This window comes from Apis laboriosa, unplaced genomic scaffold (genome assembly GCF_014066325.1).
Source record: "Apis laboriosa isolate Shangri-la unplaced genomic scaffold, ASM1406632v1 scaffold5_cov152, whole genome shotgun sequence".
NCBI lineage: Eukaryota > Metazoa > Arthropoda > Insecta > Hymenoptera > Apidae > Apis > Apis laboriosa.
Genome location: NW_025223857.1, coordinates 142,802 through 166,562, shown reverse-complemented (window position 1 = coordinate 166,562; position 23,761 = coordinate 142,802). Strand labels below are relative to the sequence as shown.

The following is a 23,761-nucleotide window of genomic DNA, read 5'->3' as shown; positions in this document are numbered from 1 at the left end:
AAATATGATTTAGAATTTATTGTAATGTATTAATTTAACATGCTGAAACAAAAGGAAAAAAAAGGAAATAATTTATAAAAGAATTAAAGGAATTTCTTCGCTTCAAATTTAATCATTTACCGCCTTTACGTGCCCCAATGCATCATTCTATGTACTCATACTTTTATATATATATATACGTATATTATAATTCTCCCGTTAAAAACTGAAATTCTTCGATACCGGCTTCGATGTGGCGCGCATAAAATAGATGTCGCTAACTCACGTTATTTTCTTCTTATAATTTTTAAAAAAAAATACTCTCGTAAATATTATTTTGACAATTTAAATCAAAGAATATTCCAATTAAATTTTTTTATACCATATCAATTTGATACATTCATTAAGTTGAATTATATTTTACTTAGCGAATGATGAAAATGCGGACCCCTGTCGTTGACTCGAAGGAACGCCATTGTGAACCGTAACGACTGTGTTGCAGGGTAAATTTTATCGGTCATTTTCACGTACACGTTACTTGCCGGGAAATTTTGTACTAATATTCTCAGATTTTCGTAGATTTGTAGCAAATTAATCATCGATCGTACGATTTGTTCGATCGTTTGTGATTTTGATGAAATTAAGTGTAATCGTGTTGCTAGATTAACGCAAAAGCTTGTGGTTACGACGATAGGCGCCATTCTTTTAGTGGAACGTGGTGAATTTATACGTCGAATTGTCTTAAAGCGCGGGACACTGATCAACCGGCTTTTCAAATTATTATAAAAAAAAATATTAGCATTCTGGTAGGTATGTTTATTTTATTATATAAATACGACATACTATTTTCAAGTTATTACTAGTTCAATTCAAATATCATGATGTGTCGATCACGTTTTTGATGCGTGACTTTCGATCTGGCATCTTCATAGCAAGTATCGAATTTTTTTAATACATATAATAATCTAATAAGCTCTTTTATCGTAATAATCGCATCCATCTAATCAATTTTACATTCAAAGTCATTTATTTTTTCTAGATCTCCGTTTGACACTACATCTTTTTGGCTAGTCATTGGTATTAAAATGGCACAAGAAGCTGATATACCTACTTTCAAATGTGTATTAGTCGGTGATGGTGGTACTGGGAAAACAACATTTGTCAAACGGCATTTAACCGGTGAATTTGAAAAAAAGTACGTCGCAACCTTAGGTGTGGAAGTACATCCACTCATCTTTCACACAAATCGTGGTCCAATTCGTTTCAACGTTTGGGATACAGCTGGCCAAGAAAAGTTTGGTGGTTTAAGAGACGGATATTATATTCAAGGACAGTGTGCCGTCATTATGTTTGATGTTACATCAAGAGTGACGTACAAAAATGTACCTAATTGGCATAGAGATTTGGTTCGAGTTTGTGAAAATATACCTATTGTACTTTGCGGGAATAAAGTTGACATTAAGGATAGGAAAGTAAAAGCAAAGAGTATTGTTTTCCATAGGAAGAAGAATTTACAAGTGAGAAATCTATCTTTCTTTCTTTTGCTATTATCAATATTATATAAATTTGTAGATTATGAATCCAAATTTGATTTATTTTTTTCAAATTTCTTCTAATAAGATAACGTTTCATTAAAAAAGTAATCTTTTTTTCTATAATTATTTCAGTACTATGACATCAGTGCAAAAAGCAACTACAATTTTGAAAAACCTTTCTTATGGTTGGCACGTAAACTGATCGGTGATCCAAATCTCGAATTTGTCGCAATGCCAGCTCTTCTTCCACCAGAAGTTACAATGGATCCACAATGGCAGCAACAGATCGAGAAAGATCTTAAAGAGGCTCAAGAGACCGCATTACCAGAAGATGATGAAGACCTTTAGTTTGTCACATCGCGCTGTATAATACGAATAGAGGCAAACCATACACGTGCATGTAAAGTACGTTGCGTACTTGTGCCTCTTCATAGGTCAAAGATTCTTTCTTGGGTGGAATTAATGTATACATACATACGCTTCTGTTTCGTATCTAATGTAAATGATGGCAAAAATATTTCTAATATTTCACGTTTCTCGAGCTTTGTCCTTGAAGGTGTGCTACCAGGAATTGAACGTTGCGTTTTCGCGGATCAAGATTTCAAGATTGTGTAAATGTGCGTAAATGTATTAGACAGAAGGTCTAATTACATAAAAATATTGTCCAATTCGAGTATAGCGTATCCTTCGCCGATTTCATCGATAGACGTTAAATTGATGAAAACTACTTACTATAGAATAAAAAATTGTCCTTCTCTTTATTTACGTATTATGTATGGGTATGCGTGAGTACACGTATGTTGTTATGAAACGATGTATCTTGCGTAATGGATGCATAACTTTGTCGATCAATTAAATTTTCGGTTTTCTTTGAATCATCTATGCTTGTTAAAAACTCTTAAAACTCTTTTTTGTTGCCAATTTTATATGTCGTACATCGGAACAGTGTATGTGAATTGCCTGTATCAGAGTGGATGAACTGTGCTGTTTGGTAATATATAAAAATGTGAGAAATTAATTCTATAAGAAAGAATCTTTCGATATGGTCGAAACGCTAACATTATAAGCAACTGTTTACACACGCGTTTGCTTGTGCTCACGCCCTGTACACATATACACATACATATACACTAAATTTGAGAGATTCTCAAAGTAGTTGAATCTTTACTAAGTAAATAACATAACATTTTGCTGTTACATTACCAACGATAAACGAATCAAGGAATAGAATATCGATCGAATGAATAGTGCAACAATCGTTTTTGTGAATCGTCAAACGATTCTCAAACACAGTTGTATTTTGGAATAATGTTTCGAATGGAGCAAAGCACGGTTTGTAGTCAGTTGCGCCTGTCCACGATAATGCGGACTAATATTTTTATTAGCGAAGGTGAATGTATGATTTGTTCAACTTAAATTATATAAACAGTGTTTTTCTTTTCTATACAAACTCGTTCGTTTCGTTGGGAGTCGAAGTTACATACGTTCCTTTCCCCGATTCCTTTGTTTACTTGCTAATTAAATATATACCCGCATGTGCACGAGGGTAAAGTGTTGACAAATACCATAATATTTCTATGGTTAAGAGATAAACGCAAAAATATATACGATAAAATACCTCGTATCGTATATCGTATATTGTACCATTGATGTATTGGACTCAATAAATCATCGTTGAACTGTTTCTTAAAGTTTCCAACATTCTCGAATCATCTCAATAAATTTCTCATATTTCTCTTGGAAAAAATCACAATAAAAAGAAAGAAAATAACTTACGTGGACGACAAAGTTGAATCATTTTATAAAAAATGTATATTAAATCAATAATTTTATAAGAAATTATTTATTTATTTATTTGTTTATTTATTTGAGAAAGAAAAAAACAAAGATACTATTCAGTGATACAATGAAACAGTAATTCATATACATTTATAATAATAAACTGTATAATATGAAACCAATGCCAATATATATAGTAATTATCATTATTCTTATTTATTAATTACACAATAATATGTGATAATATAATAATAAGCACACATGTCAATATAGTCTAATATATCTGATTCTACTTGATTTCTTTCATTTATTTATTATATATGGAATAAATGCACTTAATATGTTAATAAGTTAAATTAACCTTTCGCTACTTCTTTTTTCAATACTTTCTTTTTACCTGTGAGAATCTCCAGTCGTTCGTATTCGTTAAGACTTGGCAAAATATTCGTAATTACTCCAGTTGCTAAAGTTGTCTTTCCGTCTCTTAAAGTAAATCGTTGTCCTTTTTCACACACCATAGGTCTTATTAATTTTAATTGAACACTAAAAACAAAAATTCATGTTCACATCATATTATAGTTGATCAAGTTACATACAGTTACAAGTTCATTTTTCTTGACCAAAAAATATTTAACGAAAACTTACGTAAAATCTTCACCAGGCATGACCAAACTCTTATTTATCAAATTTATTTGACTTGTACAATCCCATGTTTTGCAAAACATTTGAACTTGTATAAAATTATTGATAGGTTTTTTTCTACCTCCTTCCTCACCAGTCAACATATATACTTGACATTCCAAATGATCATTAGCTTTTATACTGCCTGGTTTACACATTACCATACCTCTTCTAATATCGTCTCTTTTTAAACCTCTAAGCAAAGCACCCATTTGATCTCCTGCTTCAGCCTCTTCCAACGTTTGATGAAACATTTCTATTCCCGTTATCGTGCTCTTTATTGTTTTGTTAAACCCAATCAATTCACATTCCATACCCTTTTTTATTTTTCCACGTTCCAATCTACCTGTGACTACTGTTCCTCTACCCGAAACCGTGTAAACATTTTCTATCGGTAATAAAAAGGGTTTGTCCAACTCTCTGAGAGGAGTAGGAATATAGCTATCCACAGCTTCTAACAACTTTAATATAGAATCATGTCCTATTTTTGGATTAGAATTATCTAACGCGCAAAGTGCACTTCCTTTAACAAAGGGTATATTATCTCCATCATAACCCATTTCATTTAATAGCTCTCTTAATTCCATCTCTACTAAATCCACCATTTCTTCATCCGCGACATCAACCTTTACAAGTAAATAAATACATATATATTTTAACATATTCCAAGCTTTTACACATATTCATAATCGATTTACCTTATTAATAAATACAACAATATGTTGGATACCAATCTGCTTGGCAAGCAAAAGATGTTCTCTCGTTTGTGGCATAGTACCATCAGTAGCGGCAACAACGAGAATAGCCCCATCCATTTGTGCTGTACCAGTAATCATGTTTTTAATATAATCCGCATGTCCAGGACAATCGGTATGACCGTAATGACGTTTATCCGTTTGATATTCAACGTGAGCGACATTGATGGTTATACCACGTGCTTTTTCTTCAGGTGCATTATCGATATCGGTATATTCTTTCGCTTGTGCCAACTCTTTTTCGGCAAGAACTATGATGAAATAATGAAAAATTTTGAGATGTATAGCGATAGAATTATTAAACGATAAACGATATATATATAATATATAATGATGTATATAATATTAACGAAAAACGAAAAAGTTGAGAAAAAAATACCTTTAGTAATAGCTGCTGTAAGTGTCGTTTTTCCATGATCCACATGTCCGATAGTACCGACATTGCAATGCGGTTTATCTCTGTTAAATATTTTTTTCGTGCTATAAAATTTTTGCGTTATCGATGAATAACTCCCTGCTCGTAATTGTCCATAAAATTGCTAAAAAAGAATAGAATATATCGATAGAAGAATTAATGATTATTAAAATTATGATGCATTTTCTTACTTGTTTAACAAGATGTTCAATTAGAAACACTTGCTTTATTGTGTATCGAAAACCTGAAAAAAGAAAAAAAAACATCTTTTCAAATACTTTTCGTTCGATACGATATTAAGAAAAAGATGAAATTTTCTTAAATTCAATTTGATCGAAATGGCTTCCATCTTTGAGAAACCAAGATATTACATTTTTACATAATGTTGAAATGAAGGAATATGGAATAAATCATCCATCATAATTCGGTATAATGGATATATTACATATTCACTTACCAAAATCGCAAATAATTTTTTTACAACTAAACGCCATGTTTCATTCAAAATTTACTTCACACTTAACCTTTATTTCCAACGAAATCTTCGAACCACGAACACGATGAGGGCGACGCTCGTGGACAAACTATCGGACGAATTGCGTAACAAGATATTTAATTACATTATATATAAATATATAAACAAAATACTTTGTATTTTAATTATTCTTTTTTTTTTTTCCTATACTAGAAATAAGAAATTTAAAAATAATTCTTCACTGGTCTAAATTATTTAATTGCGCAAAATCGTACATCGTATCTACTCTTCATTTTTTGATTGGTTGAATACATCGTGGTGCATTCGTTCCAAAGATATCAAATTTGTACTTACATACATTATATTTATATATCTTTTTTTTTTCGAATATTTTTTACATCACAAGGAATCGAAAATTTTTAATTAATTAAAAAACTAAAATACTAAAAAAAAAAATGAAATGAACGATAAATCGATAATTATTTTACGATATACGCATATTCGAGATATGATCGAGAATCGATTTTTCAAAAAAAAGAGAAAGAAAGATGCGTGCGTGTATACGATGCGAGGTAAAATTAATAAGTGAATCTAATTAGTTCGAAGAAAATAACGAGTCATGAAAGTAAGGTGAGAGAAGATGTAGAAGTTAAGAGAATCTCGCGAAGACTATTATTAACATCGTTATAATATAATTTCGAGATACTCGGTTAGATAAGAATTGGGATACACTGGGAATAAAAGAGATTAAATTAGATATTTAAATAGATTCCGGATATCCTTATTCGCACATTCCGAAGGTAATCGTAAATGGAACGAGTGGTCGACGAACATCGAATTATGGAAACGAGTGACTCGACGAAAATACATCGAATTAAAGCGCGTCGCATTTTGCGGGAATCGCATCAAATCGTAAATAAATTTGCACGGTAAAACATAACATTTTGAAATCATCAATGTTATTATCATTCTTCTTTAATAAAATGTAAAGTTGCGAGCTTAATTTTTCAACGATAATAATGGAATATCAAAAGAAAATAATAAATTTCAAAACAAAATTACTGTTTTCTCTCTTTCTCGATACACGTACCGTTTTCAGATATTCTCATAACAATCTTTTATCTCGCGTCCAAGGTGCGTTCTACGACGTTCTCGCGGCTGGCTCTTCTTTTGTTCGAGTCTCGGTCGAATATCCATTTACATTCCAGCCCAGTCCATCGCGTCGCTTCCTGTTTCTCGAGCGGTTCTCCGCGTGCCGCTTGCCGTTTCATCCTTCCTCCGCTTATCCAACGGAGCACATGTAGAAAGAACATAACTCGCACGCGTCTCGATCACGAGAGTCGAACGTGTAAGGGGTAAGTTGTGAAATGACGTCGGCTCGACGAAACGGTCGGTTAACGATACCGTTTGTTCGTGCGATGAGGCCCACTTGCACCGGTAGATGTACCGGTGCGACGTCGCGACGTCGAGAAAGGGAGGCGCGCGCGCGATCGAATAACAAACAAAGAGAGAAGGGGATGTAACACGTCGAAGCGTGCGACGTTCGTACGTTTCGTTCTGGAATACCAATGAATTTTGAAGTATTCGACGCGTGACCCGAATTCTATTCCTTCGCCACCTCCTTCTTTTCCTTTTTCTCACTTTTCCATTTACGTCTCGGTTTACGTCTCGCGGTTCGTCGAATCTATCAAACGCCCAAGATCCAACGTAACAACAGAATAAACTGACATTATCGCCCGCGAAATGGTAGGATCGCGGAAGGAAGAGCAATAAAGAGGGATCAAGACTAGGAGACCGAGACCGAGACCGAGAACGTGGTAAAGAAGTGGGAGACCGAGGGAACACGGTTGTGTCCGCTTTTCCATCCGTTCGTGCACGGGGGCCAAAAGCGGCGGAGGGCCGCTCAGTTTGCCTTCAGTCATACCAAAGAACGCGCCGGATCCCATAGTAGCGTTCGCGTATCCGTGCAAGATAGTCGATAATCTCACGATTACCTTCTTTTTTCACAGAAGGGGAAAAGATTCTAAACGGACAACGATGGAAGGCAACGTTGTCGGTGGGACGATCGTTCTTCTATTGATCGCGATCAGTCTTTCGGTAAGTTTCGCATTTCTTATACTCTTCTCGACGTTTTTTTGTTCTGACCTTCGCTTTACGGCCGCTCGTAAATCGCTCGTAAAAGTCGAAACGATCTCTAGGATAATTGCCAAAAAGATGGGAGGTTTCGTAGGGAAAGTATAGAATCGCGATCAACAGCTGACTAACGGTGCACGTTATACTGCTACTACGAATGTCGCGCTCATCTCGTTCGTCATCGCGTTTCTATTTTTCCCCCCAAACCGCTATTCTTTCTCCTCCCTCCGCTCGTCCGCTCTATTCCTTCCGCGTTTCCACCTTTACCGTGACCTGCTGCTGCTGCCACCGCGTTTCTCGAGCGCTTATTGTTCGAGGTTGATGAGAGTTGAAAAAAGCGATCGAGGTGACGAGGCAGGAAACAGCGGTAGAACGATAGAGCGAGCGAGCGAGCGAGCGAGAAAGAGAGAGAGAGAGAGAGAGAGAGAGAATAGGAAAGTAGGAAAACGTGGGTAAAACGAGCCAGTTCTCTCATTGTACGAGGAAAACGAAACCATACAAAGATTCTCATATTCTATTTCAGGAGATTTCGGCCTTGGCAACCAGCGTTCCAAGTTACAAGCTGAACGATCGATGCACCAAAGACGCGGAGTGCGAATCGAGCATCGAGGGTAGTCAATGCCACTTTGGTCGTTGTCGCTGTTTGCCCTACTTTGCCGCGTATAACGGAACCTACTGTCTCGAGGGTGAGAATTAATCGTCGCTTTATCGGTTCATGGTGGTTTTTCAATCGCGAGACAACGAGAAATAACGAGCATTCGTTTCGTCTCTCTCTTCACGATTCCACAGCGACCCTTCTCGGCCAGGAGTGTTTGGTCGACGAACAATGCACGTTGAAAGTGGCCAACAGCAATTGCTCGGACGGATTGTGCGGCTGCAAACACGGCTTCCTTCAATTTCGTCGACACACGTGTCTCGGTCGTAAGTTTACTTCTTTCAATGATGGGTTACTTCTATAATTTATCGTTCGTAATAATAATCGAAAATAATTGTAAAAATAATAAAACTTAAAGTAATTTTACTATATATATATGTATATACCCTAACATCGATCGAAGATAGATCTCGAGGAAAATAAAAAATAATGTTTCAGCGGCGAAACTCGGCCAAGTTTGCTACGAGCATGCCCACTGTCGATTATGGGAGGCGAATTCGCACTGCGATTTCCTGATCCCGAACTTGTTCGGTCATTGCCAATGCACCGCGCCTACCCGCCGGGAGGCCGACGTTTGTCGGCCGGACGATCTGGTCAGACCTCCGCCTTTGTTCGACGATTCCTTACCGATCATTACCGATCGAGTAATCCCTACGGGAGAAGAGAAGGAGGAGGAAACGGGTAAACGAATCGTGGATACATACAATAATTAAAATACCAAAAATACCTTCTTCCTTTCCCTTTTTCTTTTTCAAGGAGTTGAAATCGCCTGGCTGAAGAGGAACGAAACTCGATCGACATCGGCCACCTTCTTACCGACGGATTCGATCGACTCGAACGAAGACGACGCGATCGTCGTCGAGGCTGCCAACGAGACCGGGGTTACCAACGGTGCATGGTTGTTGTCAGGTAAACAGAGAGACAGAGAAAAAAGAGAAAACGGAGAATATCGATCGAAAATTATTTTTCGTAGCGTCGTCGCCGTTCAAGACGGATCGAGAAGTGGACGCGGCGAGCACCGTGCCATCGCCACCGTTCTCACCGGTCACCTTGGGCCACGATTGCGTCTCCGATTTCGAGTGTCGATCGGCCGATCCCCATTCCAGATGCATCGATCGAGTATGCGAGTGCGAATATCGAGGGAACGGGAGTAGCTGCACATCGAGGAAGACGGGATGCGCGGCTGGCACGTTCCAATGCAAAAGCTCGGGGATCTGTATCAGCTGGTTCTTCGTCTGTGACGGGAGATCGGATTGCGAGGACGGCTCGGACGAGCGTTGCTCGATCTCGGGGAAAGGATCGAGGTGTCCCGAACAAGCGTTCAGATGCGCGCGAAGCGACGTTTGCGTGTCGAGGGCGGTGATGTGCGACGGGAAACGGGATTGCCCGCGAGGCGAGGACGAACTCGGATGCAACGATCGACGAAGTAAGTCGGTTTCATCTTTCATTCTATCTTCGAGTAGTCGTCGCATCGCGTGAGGATGAATCTGTTGTTGCAGAGTGTCCGGAGGGCGCGTTCAGATGCAACAACGGGCAATGCCTGCCGGCGTACGAGTTTTGCAACGCCGTGGTCTCTTGCCGGGATGGAAGCGACGAGCCTAGGGACGCGTGTCGGAGGCAAGGAAGGGGGGGAAGGAACGCGATGGCGGCGTCTCGATGCCCGTTCAGATGCGACAACGGCAGGTGTCGTTCCGACGCGATCGCCTGCAGCGGCCGCGACGGTTGCGGCGACGGTTCCGACGAGAGCCGCTGTTCCGTTTGCAGTCAGTATATAGGATGATATAATATACTTATCTGCTTATTTTTATCCGTTTATCTTTTCGCGATTCGGTCCAATCTCATCCGTCGTTACGTTGTTTCAGGATGTTCGCCTTTCCCTTAAATCTTATCGAAGCGGAAACGATTTCCGGATTCGACGATACGAGAGATACGTTTACGAAGGAAGGGGAGGATATATATATATGTATATGTATATGACGGAATTGCGATTGGAAATAAAGGAATTGAGAGAGAGAGAGAGAGAGAGAGAGAGAAAAAAAGGAAAAAAGTGGAAATATCGATCGAAATTTTCTTCATATTGATCGAATCCTCGAATCTCGCCGTTCCTCCGTTCCGCTCCGTTGTCCGTGTTCTTCGTTCCGTCGCGTCAGGCGAACGCGGAAGTTCGATTTGGCCACGTTTCGATTCGAAATTGGAGGAGGATGCGCGCATCTGCGCGAAACGTGGCAACGCGTCGGTGGGATGGGTACGCGTCGATAGTGTGTCTCGCCTCGAGCCCCGCTTTCCGAATCACGGCCACGAACGACCACGAAATCATCGCGATTTTTTCTTTCGTTCGTCGATCCATCCCCGTAAAACGTTTCGCCATCGCTTCGCCAACTTCCTTTCAGCGATCCTCGCGCGATATCGAGCGGCCAAACCCTTCGACCGAAAACCTAACCTCGCATTCGTCCGCCGTCCCGTCCCGTCCCGTCTCGTTTCGTTTCGTTTCGTTTCGCTGTGGCGTTGGCATACGTTTCATTTCCAAGTCGAACGCGGTCGAAACACGGTCGACGATTATTCGACGGTCGTCCGAATGATAGAAGGCGAGTAACGGCCGATTTTACGCCTCGTTGTTTACTCGTCAGGGATCGGACACAAAGGAATCACGGCGCTCGATGATCGTGCGATCGGTCGTGGCGGTCGCGTCGAGGCGACGGTGCACGGTGCGCGGAAAAGTATGGTCACGACGTGTACTGTCTCGAACGACCTTGGCCGATCGAAGAACGTGGAAGAAAACAACACGCGAAAAACAAAAAAGAAAGGACGAAACTTGTCCTCGTTCCTCGATTGCCTTCGCCGACGACCTGGCTTCGTCCTTTTGTTGCTGCCCGCCGCTCTCCTGGCCAGCCTCTACGCGGTCTCTTCCGAAGAGGATTACGATTTCGATCCACGATATTTCTATAACAACAACGACGATGATGATGACAACGATGAGGACGACGAAGCGAGGCTCGACTCCAAGGGTAAGAAATAAAAGAGAAATCTATTCGAAGAATAGGTAAGAAACTGTTTTCCTTTTTCCTCTCCTCCCTCCATCAGCGACGTTGGACGGGTATTTAGTATGGAATCCGAGATGTCAGATGCCGTCCAAGAAACCTTTCGATCCATCCATCCTTCCTTACGTGAAGAGAGAAAAGTTCGAAAGATGTTCGTCCACGCCACCGTTGACTAGAATCACCCGTCGGGAGAACGGCACTATCGTCCTTTCCTTGGATCCCGCAGCGAACTCTTCCCGTCTCAAGTGCTGCTGGTCGGCCGTGTTCAGAGGCGAGAAACAACCGAAGAAACCCAGCAAGAATAACAACGTCGATACCTCGATCGTGTGAGTGTCTTCTTCTTCGCGAGAGTGGAAAGAAACGCGAAGCAGGTAACGCGATCTAATCGCAACGACGTTGGAACGTGAATCTCTTATTTTTCTTTTTTTTTTTTTTTTTTTTTCCCCCCCTTTTCTTTCCTTTTTCCAGAGTGAAACAATGCGAGAATTTCGAGGGGGAAACGAGATTGGAGGAGGAAGGGGCGGAAGCCGCGTTGGTGAGTTGCAACCTGGTCGAGTCGACGAACGGAACGGAAAAGAAGAAATCGAGACCGATCTACGAAAACGTTCACGCGATCCTCGACGCGAGTAAAGTGGCCGATCGATCGTCGAGAAATGATACGCAATTACTTTCCATCTCGAAGAAATTGAGCGTTCTCATGTTAGGGATCGACAGCGTGAGCCGTTTGAACTTTATACGAAGCGCGCCCACCACCGAGAGATACCTCCTCGAGACCGGATGGATTCGACTCGACGGTTACAACAAAATGGGCGACAACACGTTCCCAAATCTGATGGCGATCCTCACAGGGCAGAATCAGCAACAGGCGTACACGATCTGCAAACCTACCGTCCCCACCATGCTCGATCGTTGTCCTTTCCTCTGGCGAAATTTCCGGGACGCGGGATACGCGACCGGTTACGGGGAGGACGAGACATCTCTCAACACGTTCAATTATCTCAAGATGGGATTCTTTCGGCCACCGACCGATTATTACCTTCGACCGTACATGCTCGCTTGCGAGAAATTGCTCAAAGTGAAGAAGAGGTAAGAAGCTTTTCCTTTTTCTTTTTACTTCCTTCTCTTCTACGCTCCACGATGGTGTCCTCTCTTTCTCTTTTTCTGGCAGATTCGGATTGAAGTATTGCACCGGGCCCGAAACGAGCTTCGACAGAATCTTGGATTACGCGATCGAGTTCGCCAGCTCGTTTCCTCTCGATCTACCGTACTTCGGCTTTTTCTGGACGATCAGCGTGAGCCACGAAAACGCGAACGGATTCTCGTCGATGGATGATCGATTGCTCGACAAGTTGAAACGAATGGAGAGGGAGGGGGTGTTGAACGAGGCGATGATCGTGTTGCTGAGCGATCACGGGATGCGATGGGGACCGATCAGAGACACGTTCGTCGGTTGGTACGAGGAGCGACTACCGTTCCTTTACGTTTGGCTGCCGAAATGGTTCCGGGACGAGAGGCCGGGGGCGTATCGATCGCTACGCGCCAACCGGAATCGGCTTACCTCCCCCTTCGACCTGTACGAGACGTTGAGGGAGGTGTTGAGTTTGTCGGGTGGGAGGGCGAATCCGGCCTCCGGTTGCCCAAAGTGTCGAAGCCTCCTCTCAGGTCCCGTACCCCGAATCAGAGGTTGTTCCGACGCTGGCATCTCCTCCCATTGGTGCGCGTGTACCACGTTCCAACCGGCCGATCCCCGCGATCCCCTCGTCCGTAGAGGATTGCGAACGTTTCTCGAGCATGTGGACAACGTGTTGGACCGGTATCGGGACAAGAGGGGCAGACGAGTGTGCGCGAGACTCGGTTTGAAGAAGTTGCATAGAGTGGATCAGGTGATCAATTTTGAACGAAATCGCGATAGCAACGGTAGCCGCGTCTATTTCTATCTGATACAGGTGAGCCCGGGCGACGGAAAGTTCGAGTTCACCGTTCGATACCACGGCGAGAACGGTACGTACACCGTGTCCGATCACGACGTGAGCAGACTCAATTCTTACGCCTCGGCCGCCGAATGCCTGAATCGTGGGATAAAACAATATTGTCACTGTCTCAAGATAAAACGATGAAGGAGAAATCAAGCGTGGTATAATATAAACACCTATCTTCCTGTGGTGTATAATTTTTGGACAAAATTAATGGATATATATATATATATATACTATATATACATATACATATATTTTTTTTACTACGCATCTGTTTAAACGATCAAAAATTAATTCACAAGTTAATTCACAACTAAACGGTGACTCGTCGGCAGACGTACGAAAAAATAAATAATAATTTTTCGCAAAAACGTATATTCGTTTCTTTCTTCTCTTTCTCTCTCTTTCTCCCTTCTCTTTTCTTCTCTTTCTTTCTCTTTCTCCTTTCTCTTTTCTTCTCTTTCTTCTCCGTCTCGATTCGCATCGATTTCGCGAAACGAAAGAGAGACCAACGATCGATCCATCAATTGAACGCGGCAGCGTCCAAGCTTAACCGAGAAACGCGACCGATCTCGCGAATCGTGGCCTGCTCGTTGCCAATACCTTGCGTACGCCGTCGTCGATGAATCGGCCCGTGTTCCGGTGTCCCGAACAACATCACCGTCACCGATTTCTTCCGTCGGGGATGCGACACCGTTAAACCCCTCCTCGCCAAAAATCCGTCCAGGATCCTGATCCCCTCGTACAAACTCTCGAGATCGCAGCTCGAGTATCGTCGATAGTTTCTTCCCACTCCTCCTCGTTCGGGCCACGAGTCGATCGAGGCCGGGTCGGAAGCGTGCAAATGTCTCCGTATAGCCGTTTCTAATTCGCCGTTGCTCAATTTCTCGTAACTGCCCACCATCGATCCCACGGTCGTCGATGTTCTTCCCAGGTAACAATCGCGCGCGCATACCGACAATTTCCTCATCGATCTTCGGAACGTATCGCACGGGGTCGAGGAGATAGACGCGGCGCTCGATCCACCGCTGTTACCACCTACATTCTGCCTTTTCAACAATTTCACGATCGTGCTCCTCGCTCGATCCAATCCTCCTCTCTCTTCCTCTTCTTCCTCTTCCTCCTCCTCCTCCTCCTCCTCCTCCTCCTCCTCTTCCTCTTTCCCCTTCCTCGTTCCTACCTCGCTTCCTTCGAAATCCGCCGAGATCACGGTGGCGCAACCGCATGCACCTTCGCAAGAACATCCAGTCTCCGATCTAACGCCGTCCGTCGTCGAGGTTTCGTCTTGCGATGACCGTTCTTTCGGATCCGCGCTTTCCTCCATCTCCTTCTCCTTATCCTCTTTCCTCGCCTCCGCGGTAGAAGAGGAAGCAGGTTTCGTTTCGATAGGAAGAACGCGCAAACTTCTTCGCTGGAAGCAGGATCCAATCGAGTGTGGACCGATCGTCGTAGATCGGATCGAATTCCAACTGTGACGAATCTGCGGATACGCGCCGAGAACTTGGACGTCGAGATACGAACCTCGATTCAGATTTCCCTCCTCTAGCGCGGAGGACGAGATTCGAGGATCGTTCGATCGACGAAACCAGTTCCTTCGTTCCGTTCTATCTTCTTCCTCTCCTTCCTTTCCATTCCTGTCATCATTGTCATCCTCGTCGTCCTCGTCGTCTCGCACGCCTGAACGTGAAATGAAGAAGTTTGAAAAACTTCGTCATTGGCTTACATACCGTTCACTGGTGAAAAGAAGTTTCGCGGAAGGAATGCGAGTCTAATTTGGAAGTAAATTTTCACACGTATTTTTGTTGTTTCTCGTCGTGTCGTATTCATCACGTATACCGATCCAAAACGATAATCTATATACAAACTTTTTATGCTTAAAGTAGAGACACATAAAATCCAGAGAATTCTAACGTGTCGATATGTTATAAAAATTTTTTTTATTTTTCATCGATATGCGAAGGTTAAATTATGATTTGAAACGATAATTTAATTTATAAATGTAATTTCATATTCGAATAATTAAAATAATAATTGTATGATGTATACGAATATTTCAACTTTCAATCTTAAAAGATTATTCTAACACAAATGAAAGTAATTTTTATGATTTTGAATGTTTAGGTTATTTATAAATTATAGCTTTTTTATTATTATGTAGCGTGTGGTGTCAGGTTTGTCAACAAAGCGCTTGAAGTGAAGATAAGCGATCCTAGCGAAAGATCCCTCTTACCTCTGTGCCGTCCCGCAAGACTTCTCTTCAGCAACGAACTATACTATATTATATCTCCGCCAACTTTGTCGAAATTTTAAATCAACATCTTATCTAATAAATTTTATTCTTTTCTTTTACTTTCCTTATATTTTTATATAAATTCTTTCAAAATTAGCTACGACTAACATCCTCGATCATCATTTCCATCTACTTCTCGATCGAAATCTCACATTTGTAACATTCTAAACGATTCAATCTATTTTCAATATCAATTTTTTTTCAATATTTCGAATCATATTTCTTTTTTTAAAAATATTTTCTTTGAAAAAAATTTTAACGTTCAAAAAAATCATTAAAAAAGTACTTAAAATCGAATCAAAATAAAAAAGCAAAAATAAGAAAAATTATATTTAATCATAATTAAATAATTTACTATAAATATATAAAACTATAATATTATCGTTAAAATGAATAAAACGTAACAAAAGATACTAATAATTCTTACAAGAACAACCAAAAAATTAAGAAGATAAAAAAAAAATTTAATCAAATCTTTATACATATATATATATATATATATGTATGTATGTGTAAATTTTATTAATATTTTATAAATTGGTAATAATACAAAAAATTACTATCAAAAATATCGATAAAATAATCAAACGAAATGAAAATTAATATTTTATATAAACCAACTACTTACTGGCGTTCGAATCAGCGGCCAGTAATCCGGATACGCTAAAGTGTCGCGATATAGATCCCGGAGGAGTGACGTAGGGAGGTGGTGGACTCTCCGGCAATCGAATAGCGCGGTTCTTCGAAGATATTTCCGGATCTTGATTACCGCTCGACGTACCCGCCTCGATGATGGAACAAACGGAGGATCGACCTCCCCCCACTTCCAATCTTGCAAGATGGAAACAACGTTCAATGTACTGTTCACTGCTTATTTTTTCAATAAAGGCTTAATGCCTAACTCTGACTGCTGGAAAAAAGTTTCGCGGTAAAAATGCGGTGATTGATTTTTTTTGGAAGGAAACGCTTCAATGTATTAGAATTCAGAAAATTCTAACGTAATCGATATAATATAAAATTTTTTTTATTTTTTATAATATGCATTAGGCTAATTACGATTTGTACAATAATTTAATTTGTAAATATAATTTCGAATAGCTAAGATAATATTTCTCGAAATAATTATATGAATAATAATTTAGAAAATATTTCAACTTTCACGCTTAGACGATCATCCTAACGTAATTTCATAAATGAAAATAATTTTTACGATTTTGAATATTCAAATTATAGCTCTTTTACTATTATGTATAATGTATAGTATAAGAATTGTCAAGAAAACGTTTGAAGTGGGTATAAGCGGACTCCTGTAATATCCCGCGAGATTTTTTTTCAGCAATAAATAATACGAACGAGAGCGAAAAATATAATATATATGAGTCGGAACTTACGAAGAACCTTGAAGACTTGAAGGAGAGTTTCTACCTCGAAACATTCTTCGCTTCTTCCGACCAATCATCTCCGAGTCGAATCCGAGCTTCACCACTTCGTCGTAGCCCGGTGGCGCCTCGTATACCGGGGGATCGTCCGTTACGGAAATTTCGTCGATCCGCGCGCCGTCTGCAATGTCGAAAACTGTCGAAAGTGATAGGTGAGAAAGGGCCGCGCGTAATCGGCTACATCGCGCTTCCTATCGCGTCTTCCTACCTAGAAGCTCGCTGATCGTTTGCAACCTCGATTGAAGTTCCCTCTGTTGTCTGGCTCTTGCCCCCATTCTGTACAGCAGGATGATCAACGCCGATATCAAGATAATCAGGCCGAGGCTACTCGCGACGAACACCAACGTGGCTGTCTTCAGATCCGGATATCGATCGATCTTGGGAAAGTAATAGTTGGCCTTGTTCGCGTGCCACTTTCGATCCTCAGCTTGATCTTCCATCTCCCAATCTTTTTTTGTTTTTGTTTTTGTTTTTTNTTTTTTTTTTTTTTTTTTTTTTTTTTTTTTGCCGAACAAAACGTCGATTCGAGGCGCGAATCGCTTTAACGGACGGATACTTTACCTCGAAAACATGTGGCTGGCTCGTCGCTGTTGTCCCCGCAATGGTCGAACCCGTCGCAATTCAGTTGACTCGGTATGCATCTGTGGTTACGGCAAAGAAAATCCGAACCGGCGAAACAATCTGCGAAAAATGGGAAACAACAACAATTTCGAAAATATCCGTCTCGAAAGTTCAAGTTTTTCTCGCTCACCCATGTAGCTGAAAGCCGCGTACGCAATGGCAAGATGCGAGGATGGGCCGAACGTTCCTCGCAAGCTAACGTGAAACCCGCTCGCCACTGGCGCCACGTGTTCCCTGTACCTAGACTGTTGAACTTGACTGGCCGGATGCCTTAAAATCTCGAGCGGTAAAAGGGCCGAGGTTGGTCCTTGTTTTATCACCAGTTCCGTATTCCCGGCTGAAATCATCACAGTGATAACATCTACGAGGAGTGAAAGAAGAAGAAGAAGGAATCCCGCTCACCCATATCCGCGAAAGTGATCACCTTCAGATACATATGCGTCTTCAAGTGTAGAAAATTCTTGGGTGGTCTGATCAACCAGACACAATCGTACGTCTTCACGCCTTCACCGACCATGTCCATCATGGTGATGGCACCGCCAAGATTTTCCACGTATCCCCCGCAATCGGTTATCGGTTTCACTGATTTGTCCAACGAATGCCCGATCACGAAGGAGTAGAATGCCTTATAACCTAACCCAGTCCCACCGTTCGCGTAGAATCGTATCAGCAACGAAGGGCCCGAGCTCATTATTACCGGTGGACGAAATCTCGCTCCGCTGCTCACGTCCAGACGTTGACCGTTCCAATCGTAGAACTGTACGAATGATACTGTACGATAGATACGTATGACAGATATATCATATCCATCATCATCATTTTCCACTTACCTCCATTATCGACACGGTGGCCAATTGAAAATCGCTGAACAACAATCTGATGCGGCAAGACGATGCCTCGTTAGGACACATGACCACGTATTCCAAGCCTAGATCGCGAGGATACCGGGCTGGGAAGAACGGCGATGTTAAAATCCCACCACCGGTGTTGTTCAAACCTTTTGCTGCTTGACCGGTCAATTCCGTACCCTTTAAGTGCAATCTGTTTCCTATGTGGATCAAATCACGTTGATCAATCGTTTTTCCTTTTTTTTTTTTTTTTTTTTATAACCACTTACTCTCTGCCATATACTCGAGAGTGAACGCGTGCATATGCGACTGACTGTAGAACAACGTGATTGACAAGGTTCTCGTGCTGGATTTATAAGTGATGGGTGCGTACAATCCGCAAAATGGTGTTCCGGACACATCCTCGTACGGTGGCTCCGAGATCCATACGTAATCGCATCTATACAAAACGAAAAGACGTGGGGAAAAACGTGTGTGTAAAGATCCGGCAAAGCTGCATATAGGAGTTACCTGCACGGGCTGTCCATCGTAATTGTACCGTCGCCGCAATGATGGGACAACGCGATGGTCTGGAAGGTGACTATTATCACGCAGGAGGGACATGTGACCAACTCGAGACTACATTGAGCGTGGGAACTGTTACTCGTATATACGAGCGAACCCTCGCCTTTCCTCGCCTCGTTTCTCACCATCGAAACATTCTTCGCGTACAAAATACCCTTTTCGCCCAACTCCAGATACAATCGCCGACCGTTTTGAACTCCGCAGATATCCTCGTTCCGAACAACGTTCCCCTCGATCATCGCGGCGATCGACAACCACAGTAACATCCCTGTAATCGTTTTCAACGCCAATAACGCGATTTCGATGATTCTCCTATGCTTATTTCATCTTTCGCTCGTTTCTATTCCGCACACACGCATCATCGCTTACTCTCCTTCTATCTCCCCCCCCCCTCCCCTCTTCTCTCCATTCTTTCAATTTTTTTTTAATCAGCCACGCACCAATACCAATTTTCGCTCGTGTCACTCTCGGTCGAAATCTTACCGAGTCTAAACCGATGATGCATCTTCTTTCGATGAAAGGAAAAAACGTTCTGCCTTTCGAGAAACTACCATCGCGATTTACCATCTACGTAATTTCATTAGTTCCCAACGCTGTTACGTACCTTCTTATTACCGTATCAAGCATTTTTATGGTATCTTTTCCACACTCCCGCTCCCTCCCCATCCTCTCTCTCTCTCTCTCTCTCTCTCTCTCTCTCTCTCTTTCTCTGTCGTTTTAAAAGTGGACAAATGCCTCTTCACCTATACACCTTTCAGATTTCCATCTTTTTATTTTATCGATGCGATACTTTCAGATTCTCGAATAAATAAATATTTCTTTCTCTTTTTGTCTTTTCTTACTTCTTCATTTTTTCAAGAAAAAATCTTTTCCAGATGATTACTTACGGAGGAATTATGAAAAATCAAACTATTTGTAAGATTGGAAATTTTTATGTAACGTAACACGTTTCCGTGTTACAATTTTTTACATAGAAGAAATGAAAATAGAAAATGAATATAATATGACTGGCTCGCTCGATAAATTTTATTCATTGTTCATCCCGAATTTGCGATCCCATGTAATATCGATCGAGTAAGTAAGTCAGGATATTTGCTATACACTTTACGATCTAGAATGATGAATGAAGGAATAATATCGAAATTCAATCGGAAAAGTTGTTAAGATTGATGATTTCTTAGAAATAATTCTTTTGCTATGTCCTTTCGTATATTCTTTTGACACTATTTCGGTACTTTGAATTTCGATATTATTGCTTATAAGATATATAAAAATAATAAAAAAAAAATATGTATATGCAACTTTTAATGTAATGGCTCACGTTGCATAAAAATTGAATTGAATAGAACTCTGTTCGAACTTTTAATCAATAGGCTAAAAAGATAATTAATATCGGATTCGTTTCTCGAGCGAAAAAAAATTTTCAGGACAATTATGGACGAAGAGAGGAAATGATGGGACAAGGATAGAAATAGAGTAAAAATATTGAGATCAGCGTCAAATCTTGAGAGTGCCGTAAATGAAACACGCAAAGAAAGAACGGAAAATGGTGGGAGAAGGATAGAGATAAAGCAAGAATCGACACTTAACGCCATCTCTGGATTGGACTTTTCGAAAAAAATTGTTCTTAGAAAAGATGACACTGATGATCAATTCTTATCGTATTTATCTTTCTCTCACTATTTTCCTCTCCTTACACAACTGATGCCTGTTCAAACTAATCTTTGTAAAATAAAATATTTATTCTTTATTCCTTGCAATTGTAATTTTATATTGTTGAAATTTTCAATTTCAATCGTTATTGATATCGCGATTTTATTCGTTGCCGTGAATCGGTAACAAAAAAAAGTATCAAATAACTAATGCGTAATTATTATCGTGTCAATCGGTAATAACTTTCGAATTTTACTTGTGAAAAAATACGTCAGATGCCTCTGGAGAGAACATGGAGAGAAACGGAAAGAAAATTTACCTTGTCTCTCATTGTCAAAACAAAATATGAAGAAAGACTTGGAATTGCTGTCCGTATCGCGTGATTATTCGGATAATACATTAAGCATGGATCTTGCTATAGATTTAGAAAGGCAAAGATTTCCATTTTGTATAGTTTGGACACCTTTACCGGTTCTTACGTGAGTAAAATGGAAAAAACTAAATGCATCGAATTGGTGCATCACATTAACCTAACTCGATATCGCATCAAAATTAATTAAACTAATTTATATACTCTTCGAATCAAATATTTACGAATATATCGGTTTTTCTGGCTTGGCAATTTTTATTCCTTGATATCGCAATCTCGAAACGTATATATTTTCATCTTCATTCTTAAGGTATTTTTTACCGATTATCGGTCATATGGGTATTGCCACTTCTACTGGTGTGATCCGAGATTTTGCCGGTCCATATCATGTTGCCGAAGATAGTATGACATTTGGAAAACCTACCAAGTATTGGCAATTGGATTATACCAAAGCCAAAGGAGGCGTGCAGGGATGGGATTCTGCCGTTGCAGAAGCTAGTGAAATCTATAAAGGTAGAAAGGTAAGCTTATTAAATATATTCCTAAAGCCAGAAAATATTTTTCTAATCCTAATCTTTCCCCATTATTAAATCTATTATTCTTTCTTCACAGCATTATATATGTTATGATAATTGTCATTCACATGTAGCAACAGCATTAAATCTAATGGCGTACAATAATTCAACTAATTGGAACATGATAAAACTAGGATTCCTTATACTTACGCATGGAAAATATGTGAGGTAGGAAAGATATTTTTAACCGTATTTTTTTACACAAACGTAAACACGGTTAATCGTTACACGATACGCGTGTATTTTTCAGCTTTACAGGTTTCCTTAAAACATGGATGCCATTCATATTTCTCGTCATTATCATGACTTCATTATGTTTGTTACTACGATAAGATCTTCTAAAATATTTAGATAACGTTCGCACATCTTCTTTCTTGCTCGATTATATTTGATATTTATATTAGCCGAAACATCGTTATTCGTACAACATTGTATCTCGATGAAAAGATCGATCATTTAATAATACTTATTGTTTTATTAAAAGATATATACATCGATATTTAAAAATTACACGTGTGTTACAAATGTATAATTTCGTTATCTATAATATAGAGTATATTTAAACTTATCGGATAAGCGATTTATCTTACACTGGAAACGCATAGAATCGTGAACGTGTCATCTTTGAACAATAAATTTGTGCTCGCACGTCATTGAGTGTTATTAAGCCATTGCAGTTTATATTATTATCTCGCTTTTTCTCATTTTCATTTTCTTTTCTTCTCTCGTCAAACGTAAAATGATGAAAATCAACAAAAATATAAGAGTGGATTTTTCATATCAACCGATATAGCCGATATGTATATGAGCATGAAGAAAACGAAAGTGTTCACGCCAGTGTATTTTTAACGATACACTTACGCAAGAATTATATTGCACGTGTTGGCCAAAACACTCAAGAATTTTGATTCGACACGAACGTTACGTGATCTCTGAAGACATCTGATATGCCGAGAGGAAATTATTCGTTATTTCTACTATTCATTTCTGCCACGATGCTTTCCTCCAAAGCGAAATTATAATCATAATTTTGATTCCTTATTGTCTCTATAAAAGATAAAATTTCACTAATTCTAAGTTGGTCTATCTCGAAATCATTGCTCGCGTTAATCTCCAGGTATTTGCACAATTTGAATGGAACGCCGTTCAAATAATGCGTACTCTCTCCTTGGTTAAAATCTTTGGACGAATCGGTTGGTACAGCTTGTCCAAATTCTGGAACAGGAGGTATGTACGAAGGATATAAGTTACCGCTAGGATACGTAGACGTGGTGTCATGACTTCTGTTCCCTTGTATCGACGATGTCCAATTCGGAACGAATTCATAATCGTCGCTTTGATTCGATACTTGTTCCTCTTCCGTCGAATCAGATGGTGAATCCTTGTGCTGTTTCTTTCGCCCGAATAACCAAGACATTTTTTTTTAACAAATACGACGCGGAATATCACAATGTAATTCGAGAGGTTATCTGTGTGAAAAAACTTGTCGATATAATCGATTGACGATTAAATATTCGATGATGCACAAAATGTAATGAATTCATATTGTGATTCGCACAATACGAATTTAAAAGAAAAAAAATAAAAAATTACTCACATATCAATTTGAAAAATGAAATAAAACGTCTACAATCGAAAGTTCCGTCTTAAAAGTTGATTATGGTCGATTGATGATCATTTGTGGTATTATTATTTATCATTTACCATTTTAAAAGAACATTGTACAGTCCTTGTACTTGAAATCCAAACCTTTCTCTTGAATAATTAATTTTATCGATGCCAATAAAGTGTGATGATTTAACTGACGTATACTTTTTGGTTATACGTTAGTGGTACGCGAAAACACATTGTTTTCAACATTGTCCGTTAGATGTTAGCACCGCGGTAATCGAATACAGCGCAAGCGTTCCAGTGAAATGCTATAAGACGAAGAGTAGGAAAGAGAAAAGTAGAAGGAGAATAAAGGAAAGAACACCTGCA

At 40.0% G+C, this 23,761-nt stretch overlaps 7 protein-coding genes across 9 annotated transcripts; 4 read left to right on the top strand and 3 right to left on the bottom strand.

The window, feature by feature from the left end:
• Positions 1–461: 461 nt before the first annotated feature.
• On the top strand, positions 462–2,958 carry LOC122717960 (GTP-binding nuclear protein Ran). 2 transcript variants are annotated; one of them, XM_043942539.1, is made up of 3 exons: positions 462–789; positions 1,019–1,496; positions 1,647–2,958. In XM_043942539.1, the coding sequence occupies exons 2-3, from the start codon at positions 1,065–1,067 to the stop codon at positions 1,860–1,862; spliced, it is 648 nt and encodes a 215-aa protein (XP_043798474.1). In that variant the 5' UTR covers positions 462–789; positions 1,019–1,064; the 3' UTR covers positions 1,863–2,958. The 2 variants fall into 2 exon arrangements, with proteins under 2 accessions (XP_043798474.1, XP_043798473.1); XM_043942538.1 differs by having other exon boundaries at positions 464–785.
• Positions 2,959–3,341: 383 nt separating this feature from the next.
• LOC122717956 (elongation factor Tu, mitochondrial-like) lies at positions 3,342–5,753 on the bottom strand. The gene is made up of 6 exons (XM_043942530.1): positions 5,602–5,753; positions 5,336–5,388; positions 5,109–5,268; positions 4,673–4,980; positions 3,939–4,600; positions 3,342–3,836 (listed from the first exon to the last, which is right to left on the bottom strand). Exons 1-6 carry the CDS (start codon positions 5,636–5,638, stop codon positions 3,650–3,652), a joined length of 1,407 nt encoding a protein of 468 aa, XP_043798465.1. The 5' UTR covers positions 5,639–5,753; the 3' UTR covers positions 3,342–3,649.
• Positions 5,754–7,650: 1,897 nt separating this feature from the next.
• On the top strand, positions 7,651–10,455 carry LOC122718118 (SCO-spondin). Its single transcript, XM_043942836.1, has 8 exons — positions 7,651–7,716; positions 8,276–8,438; positions 8,542–8,673; positions 8,846–9,088; positions 9,164–9,316; positions 9,381–9,833; positions 9,907–10,170; positions 10,270–10,455. The coding sequence occupies exons 1-8, from the start codon at positions 7,657–7,659 to the stop codon at positions 10,287–10,289; spliced, it is 1,488 nt and encodes a 495-aa protein (XP_043798771.1). The 5' UTR covers positions 7,651–7,656; the 3' UTR covers positions 10,290–10,455.
• A 188-nt stretch (positions 10,456–10,643) lies between these two features.
• Positions 10,644–13,562, top strand: LOC122718117. The gene is made up of 4 exons (XM_043942835.1): positions 10,644–11,412; positions 11,489–11,771; positions 11,914–12,531; positions 12,614–13,562. Exons 1-4 carry the CDS (start codon positions 11,127–11,129, stop codon positions 13,560–13,562), a joined length of 2,136 nt encoding a protein of 711 aa, XP_043798770.1. The 5' UTR covers positions 10,644–11,126.
• A 90-nt stretch (positions 13,563–13,652) lies between these two features.
• LOC122718116 lies at positions 13,653–19,713 on the bottom strand. 2 transcript variants are annotated; one of them, XM_043942833.1, is made up of 11 exons: positions 19,667–19,713; positions 19,130–19,451; positions 18,889–19,058; positions 18,602–18,819; positions 18,174–18,528; positions 17,902–18,108; positions 17,712–17,831; positions 17,359–17,598; positions 17,103–17,286; positions 16,340–16,542; positions 13,653–15,098 (listed from the first exon to the last, which is right to left on the bottom strand). In XM_043942833.1, exons 1-11 carry the CDS (start codon positions 19,686–19,688, stop codon positions 13,945–13,947), a joined length of 3,195 nt encoding a protein of 1,064 aa, XP_043798768.1. In that variant the 5' UTR covers positions 19,689–19,713; the 3' UTR covers positions 13,653–13,944. The 2 variants fall into 2 exon arrangements, with proteins under 2 accessions (XP_043798768.1, XP_043798769.1); XM_043942834.1 differs by having other exon boundaries at positions 17,103–17,271.
• A 1,429-nt stretch (positions 19,714–21,142) lies between these two features.
• On the top strand, positions 21,143–22,448 carry LOC122718122 (transmembrane protein 222). The gene is made up of 4 exons (XM_043942839.1): positions 21,143–21,315; positions 21,517–21,727; positions 21,819–21,949; positions 22,032–22,448. The coding sequence occupies exons 1-4, from the start codon at positions 21,182–21,184 to the stop codon at positions 22,111–22,113; spliced, it is 558 nt and encodes a 185-aa protein (XP_043798774.1). The 5' UTR covers positions 21,143–21,181; the 3' UTR covers positions 22,114–22,448.
• A 135-nt stretch (positions 22,449–22,583) lies between these two features.
• LOC122718121 lies at positions 22,584–23,754 on the bottom strand. Its single transcript, XM_043942838.1, has 2 exons — positions 23,379–23,754; positions 22,584–23,250 (listed from the first exon to the last, which is right to left on the bottom strand). Exon 2 carries the CDS (start codon positions 23,196–23,198, stop codon positions 22,743–22,745), a length of 456 nt encoding a protein of 151 aa, XP_043798773.1. The 5' UTR covers positions 23,199–23,250; positions 23,379–23,754; the 3' UTR covers positions 22,584–22,742.
• Between the last annotated feature and the right edge of the window lie 7 nt (positions 23,755–23,761).